The sequence below is a fragment of the Neofelis nebulosa genome, chromosome 12, assembly GCF_028018385.1.
Source record: "Neofelis nebulosa isolate mNeoNeb1 chromosome 12, mNeoNeb1.pri, whole genome shotgun sequence".
NCBI lineage: Eukaryota > Metazoa > Chordata > Mammalia > Carnivora > Felidae > Neofelis > Neofelis nebulosa.
The window spans coordinates 38598456-38622056 of record NC_080793.1 but is presented as its reverse complement, the minus strand read 5'-3'; the positions used below and the strand labels follow the sequence as shown (position 1 = coordinate 38622056).

Genomic DNA, 23601 nt, shown 5'->3' with positions numbered 1-23601 from the left:
CGTGACCCGCCATACCCCTGCTTCGAGGAGTTGGGTGCAAAAATGCTAAAGATCCCAGAGATTCCAGAACACCCCACCCCTTACTTCTAGAGGGACAGAGAAACAGGGCTTTGCTTTGTAGTTTGAAATTTCTTAGTCATGAAACCCTCTAATGTTATGTTTTGGACCTTTGGACTTGGGTAAGGCAGGGCAGTAAGGGTGTCTGGACATAGACTTTTGGGGGACTGTGATGGAGACTCTGGGAGAAGAGATCAAGAGCTTTGGGTATAGGGATAGGTCTCTGACTGCAGAATGGAAGATTCTGGGTCCACTGAGATGTGGCAGTGAGGGAACATCTAGGTTTGGGAGATACTGAAGAAATGTCAGCTGGAGGGACCTCCTGGGTGTGAGGTCCTTGGGCCCTCCCTGCATGGCTAGGTAGACCCGTTAGTTTGGGTGGAGGGGAGATCACCAGCTGATGTTATCTATCAGGAGGGCACTCAGGGCCACCAAAGAGAAACACTGAGATGGGGGCAGGGAGGGCTCAGGGCAGGATGACTGAGAAACTACAGCTCAGAGGGGGCTTGGCAGAGGCCTGTGTGACTGGCTCCTCACTGCCAGATCCTGCTGGGTAAGGATGCAGGAAGCAGCCTCTGGGGTGAAGAGTTTATTTACTGCTCAGCCCCCTTGTCCCCACCAGCCTGGGCTCTACCAGCAGTGGCAATCAGGATAGGTTTCAGACACAAACTCAGGGTGGATGACATAGTTGTTTCTTTGGGGGCCACCAGTCTTCTTGAAGTGACTTGTGTCCCATCTGTGGAGAGAAATGGGTCAGTTCTTTTAGACCCTCATAGGTCTGATTCCAATTCTCAGTGCTAAATGTGCCCCAACATTTGCCCCTAATACTGCCCCATGCTCTAACACTGACCTCCTGATCTTAGATTCTATTGTTAAATTTCTGATTCCCAATACACACTCCCTGACATTAATTTCTTATCTTCAAGCCCTGAACCTAATGCTTTGATCTCTTGAGTCTAAGCCCCACTGCCAACCTGTGGACCCTTCTAGGCCAGCCTCCGTGCCCTCTCATGGGGTTCTCCATTCCCTTGCCAGCTTTGACGTCCCCATGGTACTAGCGCCCCCTGGTGGTATCTTCCAATCAGTGCATCGCAGCGGACAACTGTCTCCGCGGTCCCCGCTGCGCTAAGCGCATTTGCAATGTGTTTCCGCCAGACTTACCTAAGGTTCGGACAAGGGTAGTATGACGGCGGGGGAGTTATAACAGCACATTGCATTCCGGGCCGGTGCTCGCAGGGCGATACACCCCTGGAAGAGGAAGTGTTGGGCAGGAGGACGTCGGGCCTTCTGATTTAATCCTATTCCCAAACCCACACCAAGGTTCCTAGCAGCGCTTCAGGTGTCAGTCCTATGGCTCGGAGATCCTCCCCTCCTGCCTCTTGGCCCTTCAAGACCCCACCGAAGGAAGTATCACCTCTGGGAAGACATCTGAAAGTCCCTATCCTCGTTAGGCCTCGTTTCTGCCGCCCAGGCTGGGCCATGGAGCACGGTGGACTCTGGGGAGGGCTGGGCTCCCGTCGTTGAAGACCTGGGAGCCCCCGGATCCTCTCCACTGAAGGGCAGCTATTCCAGCACTAACGGCATTTCTAAGGCTCAGGAAATTTCTCGTTCCCCCCGCCCCTCTGCCCTTGTGAGGGATGAGACTCAGCCTCGCACAATGAATCAGACTCTCTGGGAAAGGGCTGGGGGGGGTGGGTGGCGGGGAGGGAATCACCAGGGGTTAGGAACAGGATCCAGGACCCCCCCCCCCTTCCTCTCCCAAGCTCTCTAAGACCCCCAGCGGACTTTGGAGTTCTCCCAGACTCAGCCCACTTCGACTGCCATCTGGTGCAGGGAGAAGGTTGCGCTGCAGTTAAGGTTGTAGCTGAGCTCTCGGGTCTGTTTCCTCAACAGCAACACGCTAAGTTGTCCACTTTCAGAGGTGCTCCGAGGTCAGGGCCCCTCTGGTAATGCGGTTACTATTTCCTTGCTCACATAACACGGGGCAATGACCCTGCCCGTTGTCGACAGTGACCAAGACCCAGGAACACAAGCCACTTTTTTGAGCACACATGGCACTCCGCAGGCTAGAACCTGCGTCTCCAGGACCTGGTATCCAGATAGGGAACGGAGTGTGGGAAGGGGATGCGACCGACTGGTATGCAGAGGGTTTCTTCCTCAAAACAAAACAAAGCAAAACAAACAAAAACAAAAAACAAACAACCCTCCGTCCCCCAACCCCACAACCTTCCGGGTGGGGCCTCTAGAACAGGTACAGGAACCAGGTTGACCTTGAGCCCAGTTCGGGACGGATAGGGCCAGGAACCTGGGGGAATCTTCGTGCAGATTCTCCGGTCTCAGGGCTCAGCCCAGGCCCTGGGGCCGGAGGGCAGAACAGGACAGGGCCCAGTACGGGTTAGAGGCGGCTGCAAGTGGGGTAGGGTCTGGCATAGGGGTAGGGCAGAGCTAGAACTGGTGAGGGATAGGGCACGCACAGCTGCGGTAAACTGGACCCCCCCCCCGGGGGGCGGGGCTTGTTCGGGAGCGGGCCCGTCTAAGGCTGGAGCTGCCCAGCGAACCTTACAGTCGGCTGCTCTGCGCACAAAGGCCGGTGGCAGCGTTCCGTGCAGGGTGTTCTGGTCACGTAGTAGTCCATCCCGCGTAGACAGTAGTGGCGGCCTAAGCAAGAGCTTTCATAACCCTGGAAGGGCAGGCGGCCCGGCAGCGTGTCCACGCACCCGCATCGGGGAGTGATCTGCGGCAGCCGCTGGTTCCGTGACAGCGAGTTCAACATATTCACCACCACCTCACGCTCTACGTCCGCGGCCCCAAGCCCAGGAGACCCAGATACAGAGTTACAGGAAAGGGAAGAGACAGGGTCAGAGACAGGAAGAGATGAAGACAAAAACAGGGACAGGTAGAGACAGGGTTACACCCTCTATAGAACCTTTATCCTCTGCTCAGTCCCCTAGGTCCCATCCCACCGTCCTCTGGTCTACCCCACCACCGACCACCATCTGTTACCGTAGGCATTGAGTCGTTCCGGCTTAGGAGGGCACTGCAAGGGCACTCCTCGAACAGCTGTCTCCATTCCAGCCTCCTGGAAGTGGCACACATGGTACCTCAAACTCTGACCTGGAAGGGTTCCTCCTTTTGGGGGTCCTCCCTGAACCTCTGGACCAGTTCCAGGCCATGTCTTCTCCTGCCCTCCAGATGATCCCCTACTCTCCCAGGCTCTGAGTGTTTAGGACTGTCACCCGGCAACGCATTTACTCTGCTTCCGGGGAGGGGAAGGGGAGGGAAGGAAGTGGAGCTGTAGGTGGACAGGTCTGGACCTGGACCTCTGCAACCCTGCCTCAGCCTTTGCCTTTGATTTTACCTCTCTTTGTCTAGCTTCTGTGTGGTTGTGTCTCGGTGTGTCTCTAATTGAGGAGAGGGAGTGTCAATACTACAATATTGCCTGTCCATCAGAATCACCTGGAGAACTTGTGAAAAATTCTGATTCTTGAGGAAGTTCTGATTCACAAGTGTTCAGTAAACCCGAGCTCAGCCATCAGCCTACAGTTGAGAACCTCTGCTCTGGCCTCCCATCCTCTCAAATTTCCTCTTTCCTCCGGCCTGGGCTCCTTCCTATCTCCTTAGAAGACTCTTCTGTATCTATCTACACTGCCACTGGGTGGCCTTGATCTCCCTCCAATTGTCAATGCTCACATCATAAAGGAGAGGAGAGTGGAGCAGGTCATTGACTTCTTGGCTAGACCTTGTGGGAAGGGGCCAGGTGGTAAGCTTCAGGAAGGTAGCAAGTCAGGGAGTGCACACTAGTTGTGTCCCCACAGAGCCCCACCAAAGTTTGGGATCCAGGGGACCAGGAGTTTTTCATACAGCTCCATTCCTGGGCTCCCTTGTCCCCTAGAAGATACAAACCCTAATTTCACACTTGGGAAAGAGCCCTGGAACATTGCTGGTGGGAAAGGGATGAGGAACTAATTGGTCACTGTGGTTTATTTTCTTATTTTTTATTTTATTACATTTTTTTAAAGTTTATTTATTCTTGAGAGAGAGAGAGAGAGAGACAGAACATGAGCAGGAGAGGGGCAGAGAGAGAGAGAGAGGAGGAGACAGAATCCAAAGCAGGCTCCAGGCTCTGAGCTGTCAGCACAGAGCCTGACGCGGGGCTCGAACTCATGCACCGTGAGATCATGACCTGAGCCAAATCCGGATGCTCAACCCACTGAGCCACCCAGGCGCCCCGTCACTGTGGTTTAAAAGGGGAGGGAGGTGTGTGTCCCAGACCCCAGGCATCTGGGTTGGTCACAGTAGATACCTTAGGTAGCTGGGGAAGGCATGTGGTATGTTTGTTCCAGCTGGTACAGTTGTAAGGTCCCATCCTCCATGTGTTATACCGGTCACCACATAGGTAGTATGGGTTGCATTTGTCTACTTGATCATAGGGGTAGAGACATAAGACATTGTTATTCCTTATTCTACCCCAGGATCCAGGTCTCCCTAGATGTTTCTCCTCTGATCCCCAGCACAAAGCTGGACTCTTACTAATATCCCTCAGGCCAGTCAAGACCAGCCTGTCCCCAGATTTGGACACTGAGATGTAGGCCATTTTTCACCTAAGGCAAGCTCCTGAGTGGGGTCTGGATCCTTTGAGCTGATCACTTTGCATCCTGGCACCACCCTCTCTGAATCAGCCAGCCTGAAAATGGATCCTTCTCCCAATTCCTCCCTCTCATCTTCCACATCCAGGCTCCAAAATTTGCTTATTCTGCATCCTTAAAATCACTTGAATCTATCCCCTCTTCCAGTCCCCCATGATCTCACCTCTGTATCTCTTCAGTACCATAAGCAGGAGACAATATCATGTCGTGATTAATAGAATGAACTCCACAGACATTTGGGGTTCAAATCTCAGCTCTGCCAAATATTAGCTCTATATGACCTTGACTGAATTAATTAATTTCACTGTGTCTCAGTCTTCTCAATTTTAAAATGGGGTAATAGTACGATATACCTCACAGGGTTGTTGTGAGATTTCAGTGAGTTAATATATGTAAAAAGCTTGGAACAATGCCTGGCACATAGAAAACTATTATTACAATTAGCCTAATAACCTCCCTGTCTCCTCTTGAAATCCTAAATCCACTCTCTACATAGATTTTCACAAATGAAAATCAGACCAAGACACTTCTCTACCTAAAAATCCTTCAAAGCCCCACTCACCCAGTCATCTAAGTCTATCCTAAAGGCCATCTGTGATCTACTACCCTAACACTCTGAAAGAACACATGTGAGAGACACCAGGGAAGGAGGTGTAGGAACCCTAGAGGAAGAGCAGGTGTGTTTATGGGTGGGACAGTGTGTTGGGATTTGGAGTTCTGGATTGGTGAGTTGGAAATACTAAGTTTGAGGTGTTTGGGGACATTCAGGTAAAGTTGACTATAATCCGATGGAGAGTGGAATTCTGGTGAGAAGTCAAGGATAGAAATAAAGAGAGTTGTCATTTAAGACATTGTTAGATAAAATGGTCTTAGGAGAGGAGTAAGGAGAGAAGAGGGCTCAGATTAGCACTCCGAGGAACCCCACATTTCCAGGATGGGGGGATAAGAGACCCAGGCAAATGAAGCATCAGAGAAGCTGAGGAAGGAAGGAATTTCAAGAAGGAAAGAGTGGTCAGAGACTGAAATGCATAGTGTAGGTCTCATAAGGTAAAAATTGAAAAGTCCCATGGATGTGGTAATTAGAACTACACAAGAGCAGTTTTAATGTTTGAGTGTAGGAGATTCAGACTCCCAATTTCAACTGGATAAATATTTATCATCAATTAATTCAATAAATACTTATTAGGCCTGATGGTGTTCTAGATGGAGGGCACAACTGTAAATGAGACAAGACTCTGGTTTTTTGGAATGTATGGGGAGACCTCATAAACATCTAACCAAATGGGAAAGATAATTTGTCATAAGGTGTAAGAAGGAGTAAGGAAGTAGAGACACCGAGTGTAGACTATGTTTCCAAGAATCTTAGTTGAGAAGGGGAGGACTAAGGGAATTTTTAGGAAGGAAGGGATTAGAAAAGGCTTCCGGTTGGGGGGAAAGAAGTGTGCTAGGGCAGAGAGATGCAGCAGAAATGGGGACAGTGATAGAAGAGGGTCACTAAGAAGATGGGAAAAGATGGCACTGGAATATACCTGGAGGGATTTGTTTGGAGGAGGTTAATACTCCATCTCTCTAGGGATAAGACCCAGGCATCTTCTGGTTCTTTGGCACAGGTATGAAACTCCCAAAAGTCAGGGCCTGGGTCTCCTCCTCTAGGGTCAGGAATAGGGTCAGGAACAGGGTCAGGTCAGGTGGTTGGGAGTCAAGCTGGGGTGGAGGTGATTGGAGAAGCCCAGATTATGGGTGAGGATAAAGTTGATATGGGATCAGGGTGGACATCAGGATCCAAGTTGGACTAAGGTTAAGGGTCATTGTTGATGTCACTGAGTGGGGTCAGAGTTGAGTAAGGGGTGAGGACCTACCTTCCTCTTGACAGAGCCAGTATTTCTCAGGAAAGTAGGGGTGGCCTGCTATGGAACTCTTATAGCTGTAGTCCTGCACAGCACATTTGACCATCTTCTGCAGGGCTTCAGGATCCACATGGCGCTGCATAGTCTGAGTCAGGCCCTGGGCAAAGGGAGAGGGGAGGAAATAGCTAGGTTCACAGAGGCTCCAGCCTTGGTGTCCTGCTGGACTCAGATACAGCCCCTACTGAGAAAGTCAGCCCAGGTGGGTCAACACTCCTCCCTATGCCAGAGGGATCCTCATGCCAGTCTTGGCCCCCTCTGCATAGTTTTTTTTTGTTTGTTTGTTTGAATTACGCTTTGCTCCTTTCTTTCTATCTAAGGCTCAGGCTTGGAGCCAGGCATTTGTCCTCAGAGTGTTTTCTGATGTTCTCATTTCTGTCTTTTTCTTGACTGGGAGACCTTTCAGGGAAGAGCTGGGTATTTCTGTCCTCGTTCTTCCAGACTGTGTGCTATCTGGGAGCAGGGCCTGGGTGTCCAACAGACCAATAGACCCCTGGTATAACCTGGAGCCTTGGGAAAAGCTGGCTGTCCTTGGATCCAGCTACCTTATGCAGGTATTTTGGACAGGGAGTGCTCTCTGGAAATCTGGCACCTTGAAGGATATGTAGGATGGGGCTGGAAGGACACCTAATTTAAAATTGAATTCCCTGACTCCAACTTGACCCTGAGTCTACTGTGGCTCTGATGTTGACACTGATATTACCCTTGACCCTGACATTCACTTTGCGCTAGTCCTTATCCTACCCTGACCTTTTTCCTCCTCTTGTTTGAGGCCCTGGGTCCCTCTGCTTCTTGGGGTTTACCTCATCTTAGTCTTATCTCCTACAACCCTCCCAAACCCTCTCCCAAACCCTTGTTTGGCTAGATCTGTGGAATTCCTGATTAAGACCTACCTTTGGGGCTCCCTTGTTCTCAGCTGAGGGCAGAATACCAAGTTAGTTGTGATGCAGTAGATCTCTGCAAGCAGCTGTATGAAAAGGCAGCTGGGTTACAGAGGTGGGACAATCAGCAAAGTCAGAGACCAGAAAGGACTTCCTAATAGTGGGCAGCAAGGTGCTGGGATGTGGTGGACATAGTGGAAAAGCAAGGTGCTGGAAATGTGTACCCACATTTCTCCCTTATGATATGAAGGGCAAAGTCTTCTCTTGGCCAAGATTAGACCTGGTGTCCCTATTTCCCTGAAAACCTTGCAGCTGAGGGGTTTCTTGGATCTCTGTGCCCAGCTGAGGTTTTGTTTTGTGGGCAGACCCCTGCACAGTCGTACTCCATATGAGTAAAAGAGCCCCATGACTTGGCATTCCCCTGACCTTTACATACATACATACATACATACATGCACACATACAGATGTAGAGCTATACAATCATACACACACACATACACATACAGAGTCATTTAAAAGAACTCATTGACATTATCAATTTTCCCTCAGAGGCTTTACTCAGATGTCTGTATTTTTTTATAGAACCATTTAAATTTTTCCCATTGATTTTTTTAAATTTTATTTTTTATTTTTTAAAATTTATATCCAAATTAGTTAGCATATAATGAAACAATGATTTCAGGAGTAGATTCCTTAATGCCCCTTACCCATTTAGCCCATCCCCCCTCCCACAACCTCTCCAGCAACCCTCAGTTTGTTCTCCATATTTATGAGTCTCTTCTGTTTTGTCCCCCTTCCTGTTTTTATATTATTTTTGTTTCCCGTCCCTTATGGTCATCTGTTTTGTCTCTTAAAGTCCTCATATGAGTGAAGGCATATGATTTTTGTCTTTCTCTGACTAATTTCACTTAGCATAATACCCTCCAGTTCCATCCACGTAGTTGTAAGTGGCAAGATTTCATTCTTTTTGATTACTGAGTAATACTCCATTATCCATTCATCCATCAATGGACATTTGCGTTCTTTCCATACTTTGGCTATTGTTGATAGTGCTGCTATAAACATGGGAGTGCATGCGTCCCTTCGAAACAGCACACCTGTATCCCGTGGATAAATGCCTAGTAGTGCAATTGCTGGGTTGTAGGGTAGTTCTATTTTTAGTTTTTTGAGGAACCTCCATACTGTTTTCCAGAGTGGCTGCACCAGCTTGCATTCCCACCAACAATGCAAAAGAGATCCTCTTTCTCCACATCCTCACCAACATCTGTTGTTGCCTGAGTTGTTAATGTTAGCCATTCTGACAGGTGTGAGGTGGTAACTCATTGTGGTTTTGATTTGTATTTCCCGGATGATGAGTGATGTGGAGCATTTTTTCGTGTGTCGGTTGGCCATCTGGATGTCTTCTTTGGAGAAGTGTCTATTCATGTCTTTTTCCCATTTCTTCACTGGATTATTTGTTTTTTGGGTGTTGAGTTTGATAAGTTCTTTATAGATTTTGGATACTAACCCTTTATCTGTCATTTGCAAATATCTTCTCCCATTCTGTCAGTTGCCTTTTAGTTTTGCTGATTGTTTCCTTCGCTGTGCAGAAACTTTTTATTTTGATGAGGTCCCAGTAGTTCAATTTTGCTTTTGTTTCCCTTGCCTCCAGAGACGTGTTGAGTAATAAGTTGCTGTGGTCAAGATCAAAGAGGTTTTTACCTGCTTTCTCCTCGAGGATTTTGATGGCTTCCTGTCTTAAATTGAGGTCTTTCATCCATTTGAGTTTTTGTGTATGGTGTAAGAAAGTGGTTCAGGTTCATTCTTCTGCATGTCGCTGTCTAGTTTTCCCAGCACCACTTGCTGAAGAGACTGTCATTATTCCATTGGATATTCTTTCCTGCTTTGTCAAAAATTAGTTGGCCATATGTTTGTGGGTCCATCTCTGGGTTCTCTATTGTGTTCCATTGATCTGAGTGTCTGTTCTTGTGCTCGTACCATACTGTCTTGATGATTACAGATCTGTAGTATAGCTTGAAGTCTGGGATTGTGATGCCCCCTGCTTTGGTGTTCTTTTTCAAGATTGCTTTGGCTATTTGGGGTCTTTCCTGATTCCGTATCAATTTTAGGATTATTTGTTCTAGCTCTGTGAAGAATCCTGGTGTTACTTTGATAGGGATTGCATTGAATATGTAGATTGCTTTGGGTAGTATCAACATTTTAACAATATTTGTTCTTCCTATTCAGGAGCATGGAATCTTTTTCCATTTTTTTTTGTGCCTTCTTCAATTTCTTTCATAATCTTTCTATAGTTTTCAGTGTATAGATTTTTCACCTCTTTGGTTAGATTTATTCCTAGGTATTTTATGGTTTTTTGTGTAACTGTAAATGGGATCGATTCCTTGATTTCTCTTTCTGTCACTTCATTGTTGGTGTACAGGAATGCAACCGATTTCTGTGCATTGATTTTATATCCTGCCACTTTGCTGAGTTCATGGATCAGTTCTAGCAGTTTTTGGTGGAATCTTCTGAGTTTTCCATATAGAGTAACATGTCATCTGTGAAGAGTGAAAGTTTGACCTCCTCCTGGCCGATTTGGATGCCTTTTATTTCTTTGTGTTGTCTGATTGCTGAGGCTAAGACTTCCAATACTATGTTGAATAACAGTGGCAAGAGTGGACATCCCTGTCTTGTTCCTCAGTTTTTCCCCATTGAGGATGATATTAGCGTTGGGTCGTTCATATATGGCTTTTATGATCTCGAGGTATGCTCCTTCTATCCCTACTTTCTTGAGGGTTTTTATCAAGAAAGGATGCTGTATTTTGTCAAATGCTTTCTCTGCATCTATTGAGAGGATCATATGGTTCTTGTCCTTTCTTTTATTGATGTGATGAATCACATTAATTGTTTTGCAGATATTGAACCAACCCTGCATCCCAGTTATAAATCCCGCTTGGTCATGGTGAATAATTTTTTTTATGTATTGTTGAATCCGGTTGGCTAATATCTTGTTGAGGATTTTTGCATCCATGTTCATCAGGGAAGATGTGTGTATTTTTGATTGTCTACTCATGTTTATGAGTGGGAGACTAAAAAAGCTTACTGGAGGCTTTGAGCTGTGGGTGGGCTTTATCAACCATGAAAATCATTGTAGGATGGCTTGGCTAAATTACTTTTGTCAAATTCTGTCAGTATCTGTAGGTCTTTCCTCTTGGGCTGATCAGATCTTTCATAAGAGACTCAATCTCTAGCCTGCAGGTGGTGACCTAGGCTGCCAGTGTTCTGAGAACCTAGTGGAGAAGAGAGGTGCTGGGGGTTTTAGGATTCAGTATGTAGAGGTTCACCTGTTTTCAATATGGTACCCTGCTCTCAACTGGGCCTGAGATCCTCACCAAAAGATAAGCTTTCTAACTTTTGCAGAGGTGGGGCAGGCAGTCACCCCATGGCATGGAACAGAAGAGGGGATTAGTGGGTTTAGCTGGGGTTTTTTTTGAGAGAGAGAGAGAGGTAGACGGGCAGAGGGAGAGAGAGAATCCCAAGCAGGCTCCATGGCCAGCACAGAACCTGAAGTGGGGCTCAATCCTATGACCCTGGGATCATAGCCTGAGCTGAAATCAAGAGATGCTAAACCAACTGAGCCACCCAGATGCCCCGGGTTTAACTGCTTCTTAAATGGCTTTCAAAACATCCTTATTTTAGCCTTGGTTCTTTCCCATCTTCAGTTACAGAGAAGCCTAGTATTACCAATTCCAGAATTTTGAAAATTCTGCAGTTTTAATTTGAATTATGTCTTGTGTTCCCTTCTGCTGGCTTGGATTCCGCTTTCTCAGATCTGCTGTCAGGTACTACTTATTTATTGTACTTTCAAGCCTCTGAAATTTTGCTACCATTGTCCCTTCTGTCTCTTACTACTCTTGTGAGTTTATGTGTTAAACTCCATTTACAGGAGTTTTAGAGAGTTTCAGGAGAGAGTCAAAATACATATGTAAATTTTAGCCCAGACAATTATAGTTGTATATTCCATGTACTAATCCTTTGTCAATTACATGTTGCAAATATTTTCTTTCTGTGGCTTGTATCTTCATTTTCTTTATAGTGTCTTTTAATGAACAGAAGTTCTTAATTTTAACATATGAATTTATTAATCTCTTCTTTTATGTAGTACTTTTGTAACTTAAGAAATACAATCATATTCTAAGATAATGGAGATAATGTCCTATATTTTCTTCTAAAAGCTATAGTTTTACTTTCTATATTTAAGCCTTTAATCTGTCAGGAATTGCTATTGGAGTTGGGTGTGAGTTAGGAATCAGTTTTCTTTTTATCCTTATGGACAACCGATTGTCTCATTGAATAGTCTATCTCTCCCCCATCCACTGATTTGTAATGCTACCCCAAGTGTGATATATCTTTTCCCATAGCTTTACTTTCAATCATCTCTGTTGTATATCGTTCCCATATATATTTATATATGGCTCCGTATCTGATCTGTTTCATTCTCTATCAATCAATTTGGCTGTCCCTACAGTAATACTATGCTTTATAAATTTCTATAGCTTAGTAATAATACTACTTTCTGATTGGGCAAATCTCCTCCTTCTCTGGTGTGTTTTAGTTATTTCTGGGGCCTCTGCTTTTCTCTATAAATTTCAATTTTTTTAAAAGTCATCTCTATACCCAAGGTGGGATTTGAACTCATGACCTCAAGATCAAGAGTTGTATTCTCTACTGACTGAGCCAGACAGGCACCCCTCTATAAATTTTAGAAACAGCTTTTCAAAGTCTTCAAAAAATACTGTTGAGAATTGCTTTGAATTTTTATGTTGGTCATTCTTCCAATCCAAAAACATGTTATACTTCTCCACTTATTTATATTCTTAAGTATTAAAAGTTTTATATTATCCATATAGTTTTATACACAGATTTATTTCTACTTACTTTTGTTTCTTCTTGCTAGAATGATATACATATATGTATGTATCTGTGTATATATCTTTTAATTTTTATTTAGAAATATTTATTTTTGAGAGAGAGAGAGAGAGAAAGCATGAGTGAGGGAGGGGCAGAGAGACAGGGAGAGAGAGAAGCCCAAGCAGGCTCCACGCTGTCAGCACAGAGCTTGATGGGGGGCTTGATCTCATGAACGGTGAGATCATGATCTGAGCCAAAATCAAGAGTCAGATGCTTAACCTACTGATCCACCCAGGCACCCCTATATAGATACATATTTTAAATTATGCTTCCTGGGGCTCCTGGCTGCCTCTGTAGGAAAAGCACACCACTCTGGATCTTGGGGTCATGAGTTTGATCCACAAGTTGGGTGTAGAGATTACTTAAGATGAATAAATACATGAAAAATTTTAAAAAATAAAACTAAATAAAATAATGCTTTCTAAATATTTGCTGTTAATGTAGAGAAATGTCAAAAAAAAAGAAATGTCATTGACTTTTTATCTTATATTCACCCAACTTTCTAAATTCTTATTCTAATAATACAACTGTATCATCTGTAAATAATAAGGTTGTTGTATTCCTTTCTTACCTTTGCATCTTACATGATATTGTTTTCCAATATGCAACTTATCTCATGTTGTTTTCCAAATTTTGGCTCTTTTCTTAAATTTAACAAATTAAAAATCACAACTATTTTCATTGACATTGGTTGCTTAAATTTATCTTATGTTTACTAATTTCTTAGCTCACCATTCTTTTTTGCATCTCGGACCTTCCTTATGTGATCACTTTCCTTCTCCCCAAAGTACGGCCTTTAGAAGTTCTTTTATTACAGGTCTGATGGTAGTAAACACTTTAGTTTTTTTTGCCTGTAAATATCTTTATCTTACTTTTATTCTTGAAAGGAAGAGAGTTTGAAAATAATTTTACTCTGCCTGTTTTTAAGGTCATCTCTTAAGCTGGTGTTACGAAGTTCCACTGTGAGGTACCAGAGTGTGAAATTCCTTTTATTTAATTCTATATCTGTGGATTCATTTCTTTCATTAGTTCTGGAAAATTTGGAGCCTTTTTCTCTTCAGATAATGCCTATTTTCCTTTCTGCTCTTTCCTTCTGAGACTCTGGGTAGATGTGTATGGGATCTTCTTCTGTCTTTTCATATTGCTTAATGTTTCTTTTATATTTTTTAACACTGGGTCTCTGTGCTGCATTCTGGGAAATTTCTTTTGCTCTTTCATTTCACTGACATTTAAAAACATTTCTTTTTAAATTCCAGTTAGTTAACATACAGTGTTGTATTATTTTCATGTGTACTTTATAGTGATTCAACAATTCTGTATATCACCCAGTGCTCATTCCAACAAGTACACTCCTTAATCCCTATCATCTATTTAACCCATCCCTCAACCCACCTCACCTCTGATAACTATCAGTTTGTTCTCTATAGTTAAGAGTCTGTTTCTTGGTTTCTTTCTCTCTCTCTTTTTTCCTCTTTGCTCATTTGTTTTGTTTCTTAGATTCCACATGAGTTAAACCATGGTATTTGTTTTTATTTCACTTAGCATTATACCCTCTAGCTCTATCCATATCATTACAAATGGCAAGGTTTCACTCTTTTTTATTGGCTGAATAATATTCCATTATATATATATATATATATATATATATATATATATACCACATCTTCATTCATCAGTCGATGGACACTTGGGCCGCTTCCATGTCTTGGCTATTGTAAATAATGTGCTATAAACATAGAGCTGCACGTATCCCTTTGAATTAGCATTTTTGTATTCTTTGGGTAAATACCTAGTAGTGTGATTGCTGGATCATTGGGTAGTTCTATTTTTAATTTTTTAAGGAACCTCTACAGTGGCTGTACCAGTTTGCATTCCCATCAATGGTGTCAGAGGGTTCTCATTTTTCCACATCTTCACCAACCCGTTGTTTCTTGTGTTGTTGATTTTAGTCATTCTGATAGGCGTGAAGTAATAGCTCATTGTAGTTTTGATTTGCATTTCCCTGATGGTAAGTGATAATGAACACCTTTTCATGTGTCTGTTGGCCATCTGTATGTCTTCCTTAGAGAAATATTTGTTCTTGTCTTCTGCCCATTTAAAAATTGGATTATTTCTTTTGTGGGTGAGTTTTTAAAGTTCTTTATATATTTTAGATATTAACTCTTTATTGGATATGTCATTTGCAAATACCTTCTCCCATTCTGTAGGTTGCCTTTAAATTTTTTTAAATTAAAAATTAAATTTTTTTGAAAAGTTTATTCATTTACTTTGAGAGAGAGCGCTGAGGAGGGGCAGAGAGAGGGGGGGAGAGAGAATCCCAAGCTGGCTCCACACTGCCAGTGCAGAACTGTACTCAGGGCTTGATCCCACAAACCATGAGATCATGACTTGAACCAAAACCAAGAGTCTGACGCTTAACTGACTGAGTCACTGAGGCATCTCCTGTAAGGTTTCCTTTTAGTTTTGTTGATTGTTTCCTTGCCATGCAGAAGCTTTTTATTTTGATGTAGACCTAATAGTTTACTTTTGCTTTTGTTTCCCTCACCTCAGGAGACATATCTAGAAAAAAATTGCTACAGGCAATGTTAGAGGTTACTACCTGTGTACTCTTCTAGGATTTTTATGGTTTCAGGTCACACATTTATGTTTTAATCCATTTGAACTTTTTGTGTATAGAAAGTGGTACAGTTTCTTTCTGTTCCATGTTGATGTCCCATTTTCCCAACACCAGTTGTTGAAGAGACTTCCATTTTCCATTGGATATTCTTTCCTGCTTTATCAAAGATTAATTGACCATATAGTTGTGAGTTTATCTCTGGGTTTTCTATTCTGTTCTATTGTTTTGTGTCTATTTTTGTGCCAGCACCATACTGTTTGGATTACTACAGCTTTTTAAAAAATGTTTATTTATTTTGAGAGAGGTAGAGCCAGCACAAGCAGGGGGAGGGGCAGAGAGCTAGGGAGAGAGAGAATCCCAAGCAGGCTCCACACTGTCAGCACAGAGCCCAACGTGGGGCTTGAACCCACAAACCATGAGATCATGACCTGAGATGAAACCAAGAGTCAGTCAACCAATGGACTGAGACACCCAGGTGCCCCTGATTACTATAGTTTTTAATATAATTTGAAGTCTGGAATTGTGATGCCTCCAGCTTGGTTTTCTTTTTTAAAATTGCTTTGGCTATTTGGGGTCTTTTGTGGTTTCATACAAATTTTAGAATTGTTTATTCTAGTTCTATGAAAAATGCTGTTGGTATTTTGATAGGGATTGCATTAAATCCTGCTTTGGATTGCTTTGGATAGTGGAGACATTTTAACAATATTTGTTCTAATCCATGAGCATGGAATGTCTTTCTGTCTTCAACTGTGTCTAATCTGCCCTTTGACCCATCCACTGAGTTTTTGGTTTTTTATTTTTATTTGAGTTTTTGGTTTTAACACGTATATTTTTTATTTCTAAAATTTCCATTTGGTTCTTTTTTACATTTGGTCTTTAAAAAATATAATCACTTGTTGCTTGCTCATTTTGATGATTTCATTTTTTTAATGAATTTTTTTTTTTTAAATTTTTTTTTTTCAACATTTTTTATTTATTTTTGGGACAGAGAGAGACAGAGCATGAACGGGGGAGGGGCAGAGAGAGAGGGAGACACAGAATCGGAAACAGGCTCCAGGCTCCGAGCCATCAGCCCAGAGCCTGACGCGGGGCTCGAACTCACGGACTGCGAGATCGTGACCTGGCTGAAGTCGGACGCTCAACCGACTGCGCCACCCAGGCGCCCCTTTAATGAATTTTTTTAATGTTTATTTATTTTTGAAGGAGAGAGAGACAGAGCGTGAGTGGGGAAGGGCAGAGAGAGAAGGAGACACGGAATCCGAAACAGGCTCCAGGCTCTGAGCTGTCAGCACAGAGCCTGACGCAGGGCTCGAACTCATGAGCTGTGAGATCATGACCTGAGCTGAAGTCGGGCACTTAACTGCCGGAGCCACCCAAGCGCCCCATCACATCTTATTTTTAATATTTCATAATAATTATTTTGTATTCTTTAACTGTTAATGCAATATCTGAAGTCCTTGGTGGTTTTAGTCTGTTATCTGTTGTTTCTGCTGTCATATGGTGGTTTGTTTCCTTTTATCTCTTATTGTGCACTCAGATTTGATTGACTTTACTCTGATATTTGGAAGCCTACATTCAGGATATTTTCCACTACAGAAGATATACATTCATCATGTGTGCATGTGTGTGTGTATGTGTGTTGTGGGGGAAGGGACCCAGAGATCACTAAATTTTCTGGTTCAGTTTGGAGTTTAAGATTTAGTTTCTTCACCTTTCAGCTAGCTTATAAACTCCTGCTTATAGGGCTGATATTGGCATTCATCCTCAGGGCCTCCTTCTAAGTATACTTACCACTCATCTCCATGAAAGTCCAAAACAAAATAAAAACTGCTATGCAAGACCTAGTCATTTTGAAGCAGGAGGGCCCTTTAGAGTTTCTAGGTCACCATACTACCAGAAGGAGAAGCCTTTCCTTCATTTTTAATCTCACTGCTGTCTGGATTTCACACCTCTCCACTCACTGAAGCTGTCTGGCCAGATTACTAAGGGTTACTACATCCAAGAGATCCACATCTGTGTCGACATTTGACTCTGACCTTTGTCTAATAATGCTGTCTTTGTTGGTTTCTCTTTGGTTTTCCTCCTATCACCCAGTCTCCTTTTATGGCTCTTCTTCCTTTACTTTCCTCTTAAACAATCAATATTCTCTGAAGTCCACCCTTGACTTCCTTCTTACTCTTCCTTGGCAATCTCATTCACTCCTATGACTTTAGCTACCATGGTATGTTGATTTCAAAATCTGTATCTGTAGGCCAAACCTCTTCCCTTTGCTTCACATAAGTATATCCAACTACTCACCAGATATCTCTTGGAAGTCCTTGAATATTTTTGTCCCAAAATGAACTCTGAATCTCTTTTTAATCTGCAATTCCAAATCTCAGTTGATAGAACTACTCCTCCAGTTGCCAGAGCCCCAAACCCAGGAGTATTCCTTATCTGTCCTCTCTTCTTTATATCTAGATGGTGACCAAAATCTGTTGTTCTACTTTTTAAAATGCCCTCCTATTGAATGTCAAAAAGCAGGCAGGCACTCTCATATTTTTCTGATGGGCATGTAAATCATTATAACCCTTATTTTAGCAATTTGAAGTGTGTATCAAAGGTTTTTGAAGTGTGTATATCATTTCCCCCAACAATTTCATGTTTGAGAATTTATCCTAAGAAAATAGTTGAAGTCTACAGATGTACACAAACGGTTATACTAGCAAAATTTTATAAATAATATAAATTTCCAATAAGATTCCTTAAATATATTTTGGTACATTCATAAAATAAAATACCATAGAGTCATTAAAATGACATTATAGAATATTTTTACACAAGAAAATGTACCTGGATATGTGGTTATGTGAAAAGAGCAAGATTCAAAATGTTAGTATACAATGTGACACCATTTCCATAAAAGATATTCACTTCCTGAAAGGGCATATAATAATAAATTAACAATGGTTAATTTGGATAGTGAGATTATAGGCCTTTCTGCTTTGTGCTTGTCTGAGTTATCCCAATTTTCTGCATTGAGCATGTATTTATTTTATAAACATTATTTTAAAAATTCTCTCCTATTAAAAAAATTCCTTTTTCACTGTCACAGTCTCTCCTTATCTCTCACCTATACCCTCCTCCCTCATCCTTCACCGCCTCACTGTGAGCCTAGCCCTGAGCCCCAACTCTGCCTCCAAATCTCCTACCACTGTGGCTCCTCTCACCATAGGCTAGCCTCTCTCTCTGCTCCGGTTCTTAATTCCTGGTGGATTCCTGTCTCTAGGTTGCCCTTTCCCATAACTCTTTTCTGCTGGAAGCCTCCTCCTTCAGTATCTTTTAGTAGACCTGCCCAGGAATGCTTTCCCCTTTCCAGCTCTTGTACCAGTACATCCACTGGGCAATCCTACTTTGTTTCCTTGTTTGCTGAGAGCTCTTCAAAGGCACAGCCTGGGCTTTCATTGTTGTATCTGCATTGTGCCTGGCACATGTAGATACTCACCATTTGTTGGATGGTACACACAGATAAATTCTCTTAAGCAGAGTCACAAGTAGACTCACAGATCTTGTCTCCATCTTGTGAAAGCAGCACAGACCCACTTGACCACTTACCTTCAAGCACAGACATACAGACACAAGAAGATTGTGATACATATTCATGAAAACATGCCTATAGCACATTTCCTGGCATATCCCACAGGCAGCCTTAGGGCCTTTGCATTTTCTGATCACTCTGCCTGGAACCCTATTCTTTGAGCTCTTCACAGAGCTAGTTCTTCTCTCTTACCTTTCCAGTCTCAGTTCAATGTCACCACGAGAAAGAGCTCTTCCATGACTTAAGTAGTTCTGCCTGGTTACTTTCTATTTCCATTAATCTGTTTATTTCCTACATAGCATTTTGGATAATTTATAAAACTTGTTTATTTCTTGATAATTATCTATCTTTACCCTCCTCCTCTGTTGGGGTAACAGGGCACCATGAGGGCAGAATTTTGTACTATTTTATATATTATTATAAATTCCATGACTAGGCAAATGAATAAAACACACACACGTGTGTGTATGCACACACACACACACACACACAGCTACAAATAATTACAAACACATAATGACAACCACACACTACCAGTCATTCAGACACACATGACCATACACTCTGGCCTGCCAGCCCACCCAGCCCCCACTTACCGGGGTCACAAACTTGTTGGCTTCCCAGGCCCACAGAGGTGGGTCTTTATAGACCTCCTTGATAGAGGTTGGAGCCCTGTAGGAGTCACTGTAGGTGCTGATGGGGGTCTTGGTCTTATGGGAGAAGAGGAACATAGTGAGGTCTAGGGGATGTCGTGGTGGGCTTTACCTACCAAGGACTCCTGTAAGACATCAGTGACCTCCACCCCCTCCCAGATAGCCCACACCTCCAACCCCGGCAGGTGCCGCTAGCTGCTGTGACCCCTCCTATGGAGGATCTCTCAGCTTCTCTCCCCTACAACCTTACTGCTCCTACCCCACCCTGCTTTCCCCTCTAGGATGGGCACTGCCCATTATGATATCACCTGGCTCAGCCCCATCCCTGGAGAGGTGAGGAGATCCAATTCCCTTCCCACCCCCAGCCTCTTACTGCCTCAAGCCTCTTTATTTATTTATTTAAAAAGATTTTTTTAACGTTTATTTATTTTTGAGACAGAGAGAGACAGAGCATAAATGGGGTTGGGGGGGGGGAGGGTCAGAGAGAGAGGGAGACACAGAATCCAAACAGGCTCCAGGCACTGAACCATCAGCACAGAGCCTGACGCGGGGCTCGAACTCACGGATGGCGAGATCATGACCTGAGCTGAAGTCAGACGCTTAACCGACTGAGTCACCCAGGCGCCCCGCCTCAAGCCTCTTTAAAAAAGCCCAACTTCCAAGCCCAAGAGTTCAGAAGGTCTCTGGAGATCTTCTAGGCCAAACTTCTCACTTTGATGAAGAGAAATGGAGGTTATGAGGCATCAAGCGACTTGTCCAGGGTCATGTAGAAGGTCAGTGGCAGGCCTGGCCTCGAACCCATGAGTGGAGGCAGAGTGAAATGTGTATTCAGAGAATCAGTTCTCTCTCCTTCCCAGACCACCTTCCCCTTGCCCACAACCCAGGTAGGGAGCTGAGGCTGGCTTATTTGATGCTTTTAATACCATTATTTGTGTTACACGATACACAACCAAGGATGATGGTCAATACTGCAATGCAAATGTTAAAAAAAATATTATACACGGCTCATGTCTTCCACACACCTTCCTAGAAATAAATTAGTGAGCACGGAGAAACCTGGCTGGTTGGCAGCCAGAGCTGAGGGTGGAGGGAGTGTTAAGGCAGTATCTACAAGGGGGAAGGATGACAGGGGGGCAAGCTAAGGCCTCGATTCCTCCCCTCCAACATCCCAGATAGGGAAGGAGGGAACCACACACTCTCCTAGACCCAGAAGGTGCTGGTTGCCAGCTTCCTACTTCTCTCCACCACTTGTACACTGCCTCAGTTGGAAGCCCTTGCCTGCCAGGGAACTAGTATGTCCTGTGGGTAGGGAGCTTTTCCCTGATTTCTCAGGGCCAGAGAGGTTGAGCAGTGGGCCAGTCATAGAGCAAGTCAGCAGCAAAGGCAGTAATCTATATGAGCCCTCATGGGGGCCCTGTCCAGAAAAGAGGAGGTACCCATGTTCTAGAAGTGTGAATCAGGGAGCCCAGGGTGATGGTAGTAGCGGTAGGAAGCTTGGCTCTGGGGCCCAGATGACAGGATGGGGATGCTGACCAGGATGGGAGAGATAGGCTCAGATGGGGGCCAGTACGAACCCTGTAGGCCCTGCAAGTGCCTTCTTTGTTCTTGCCTCCCTTTGGCATTTTCTTACCACTTAACCAGGGTCGCTGCTAGAGGAGGTAGGGATGGGTTGGAGGAACTGAAGGTAGAGAGCTGCACCTCAAAACTTTGGAGTTGGCAGTCCATAGGTGTGGTGCGCAGAGAGGTGCTACCCTTCCTAAGCCAGCAGCCTCATTCTTTCTTCTCACTACCTTCCCCCTCCTTCAGCTCCCATCTCCCAGGAATGGCATCCAGGGAGTGGGCTGTACATGTGTCCTCTTGCATGCTTGCAGCACGTGAGTGGTACATATGAGAGTGGATACACCAACATGTGTGGGTTGTCAGCATGGAGGGATGGGGAGTGTATACCCTGGTCCTGGGATATGGGGCTTGTGGGCATGAAACCTGAGCAGTCTTAGGCTATCTGTGCTTTCATTTTTCTTCACACAGGGGCAGGTCTACATTGCCCAGTTGGCGGGGGTGGGGAGTAGTGGGTGGGCCTGGTAACCTCCTCACTCTTGATTTTCATCCTCAGCTTTTCTGCCCTCTCCCCCCGACCAGCACCAGCAGCAGAAGCAGCAGTACACACATTCTGACTCATAGACACTGCACAGTTACACACACAACATATACCCTCCCACACATACATGTTCACAGACACACATACATGTATTCCCAAAAAGATCCCAAACATACACAGGTCCCTTAGGAACTTCCCCTCTCCTTTTCACACAGACATACAACTCAGGATGCCCATGAGGTGCATTCAAAGACACATAGAGACCTTCCTACACACCTCCATGGAAATTCCTATGAAGAAATTCCTTTAGGTTTGAAAAGATCTTAAAAATAATTTCAGACACTGCTCATTTTACAGTTGAGGAAACTGAAGTCCAGAGAACACAAGTGACTTGCTGAAGATCACAGAAAGGGTGCCAGAGCCAGGGCCACAACCCCAGCCTCTGACTCCAGGTCCAGGGCTCTCAGTCCACTGCTGAGCAGCCTCTTACACTGTTAACAGACCACACAGTCACTTCCCCACCATGGACACTCACATCTGTGACAGAAACAGACCTCTCCCAACACATAGACACAGATACATGCCCTGCCAGCCTCAGACACACACCCATTCTGCCAGGTTCTCCCTACCGTAAACCTGCAATGCAACCACTATATTCTCCTAAACTTGCTTCCTTGAAGATTCTTACTAGGAAGCAGCATTTTGGGATCTTGGGCTAGAGAGAGATGGGAATGGGGCATTTGGGGCCCAGCCTTACCTCCGGCTTCCAGGCTGGGATGGAGACCAATGAACAGAAGCATAGGGGATGGGAGGAGTCAGCAGAGAAATAGATGCAGTGGTTGGGGGGTGGGTGAGGACAGATCATATCACCCCAAACTCTGGCCTATCTCTAAGGCCCACCTTACCCTCCTCCATGACCCAGAGAGTAAGGAATGGGGTGAATGGGGCAAAAAGGAGGAAGAAGGCAGTGATTCTATGGATGGGGCAGCTTTGCCAGGCTTCCCATCTGGAGATGAGGGGGAAACACAAAAAGTTATATGGGCCGGCAGGGGGCATGTGGAAGGGGCTCTGAGGTGCTGGGCCCTGCTCCCACAGCCCTGGACCTTTCTTCCTCCCAGCCCCTTTCCTTGTCAGGCTGGGCTGGGGGACTCATGGCTTCACTGGGGTGGGGCCAAGCCCCTGGCTTCGTGATCCCTCCCCCACTCATTAGTGTTGTCCTCCCTGATGTCTAGTCCTTTCTCTCCCCTACCCCACTACAGCTTTGGGGAGGCGGGGCAGGGTGCTGGGCAAGGTCCCCCAAGTAACTGAACAAACAGCCCCCACCGCTCCTCAGCCCCCCGGGATGGAGAAAGACCCGGTTTTGGTTTCTCCGGCTCCATGAACACACAGAGGTACACGTCCTACCATAGGAGGAAGCAATGACTGTTACGAGGTTGGCGGCTGTAGGGGGCACAGGGCCGGGGACAGGCAGAAGAGCTGGGGAGGGGTTGGCCCCTACCCTGTCCAGCCTGACCCTCGGGGGCCCTGCCCCAGGCGGCCGCAAATGCCCCGCCCGCTACTGAATATGGCAGGCGGTGGAGGACGTGGCCTGGCAGCACATGCAGGTGGGGTTCACGGACTTGGGGGGGATGAGGTCCAGGTCCTCGTCATCAGGTATCTCATCTAACCGGTAGCCGTCCTTCAGCAGCTGGATGTTCAAATCTTGGTTGATCTGCTGTAGACAAAGGGGAGGGAGGTCAGGCTCAGGGCAATCCCGAGGCACCACCCACAGCCGGCTGCATCCCCAGGCCAACTGCACCTAACTCAGTCCCATCCCAGATCACCGAAACGCCTGGCTTTGCCACTCCTTAGGCCCCAGCCTAAGTTCTGGTCTCACTTCTTACAGGTACATCCTGGACGCCCCACCTCTCTACAAAGGGCATCCCATTCTTGGGGCAACTTCTGTCTCTATTTGGCTGACCCCCATAAAGCATAGCCTGTATTTCACACTCCATTCTGTTTAATAACCCTGTTCTAACCCCAGGCTCAAGCCCTGCCCCTAAAACTGGGCTCTCCACACTTGAGGCCAGTGTTTTAACAGCCTCCAGGTTCTTTTGGACACTGTCCCACCCCAGGCCCTGCCCCATTATGCCCCACCCCCATGAGGCTCCACCTAGCTTTGCCCACTGCTCCCCCCAGGGTGTGATTTGGTGTTGGTTGCACCCCCTTTTCTGGAT

General features: G+C 45.0%; 2 protein-coding genes across 11 annotated transcripts in view; both read right to left on the bottom strand.

The window, feature by feature from the left end:
* Positions 1 to 633: 633 nt before the first annotated feature.
* On the bottom strand, positions 634 to 19549 carry SPMIP6 (sperm microtubule inner protein 6). Of its 5 annotated transcripts, none has more exons than XM_058695087.1 (7): positions 19231 to 19549; positions 6563 to 6707; positions 4361 to 4476; positions 3061 to 3136; positions 2621 to 2850; positions 1219 to 1305; positions 634 to 793 (listed from the first exon to the last, which is right to left on the bottom strand). In XM_058695087.1, exons 1-6 carry the CDS (start codon positions 19363 to 19365, stop codon positions 1219 to 1221), a joined length of 789 nt encoding a protein of 262 aa, XP_058551070.1. In that variant the 5' UTR covers positions 19366 to 19549; the 3' UTR covers positions 634 to 793. The 5 variants fall into 5 exon arrangements, with proteins under 5 accessions (XP_058551070.1, XP_058551068.1, XP_058551069.1 ...); XM_058695085.1 differs by having other exon boundaries at positions 2616 to 2850; positions 19231 to 19546; XM_058695086.1 differs by having other exon boundaries at positions 2616 to 2850; positions 4361 to 4473; positions 19231 to 19545.
* Positions 19550 to 20186: 637 nt separating this feature from the next.
* Positions 20187 to 23601, bottom strand: part of FAM219A (family with sequence similarity 219 member A) — a 55702-nt gene continuing 52287 nt past the window's right edge. For 4 of the 6 annotated variants that reach the window (XM_058695072.1, XM_058695075.1, XM_058695070.1 and 1 more), the window contains exon 6: positions 20187 to 23099. In XM_058695072.1, the coding sequence (XP_058551055.1) occupies positions 22941 to 23099 (159 nt within the window). In that variant the 3' untranslated portion in view covers positions 20187 to 22940. The remainder of the gene's footprint in view (positions 23100 to 23601) is intronic. The other 2 variants (XM_058695071.1, XM_058695074.1) reach the window with 1 other exon arrangement.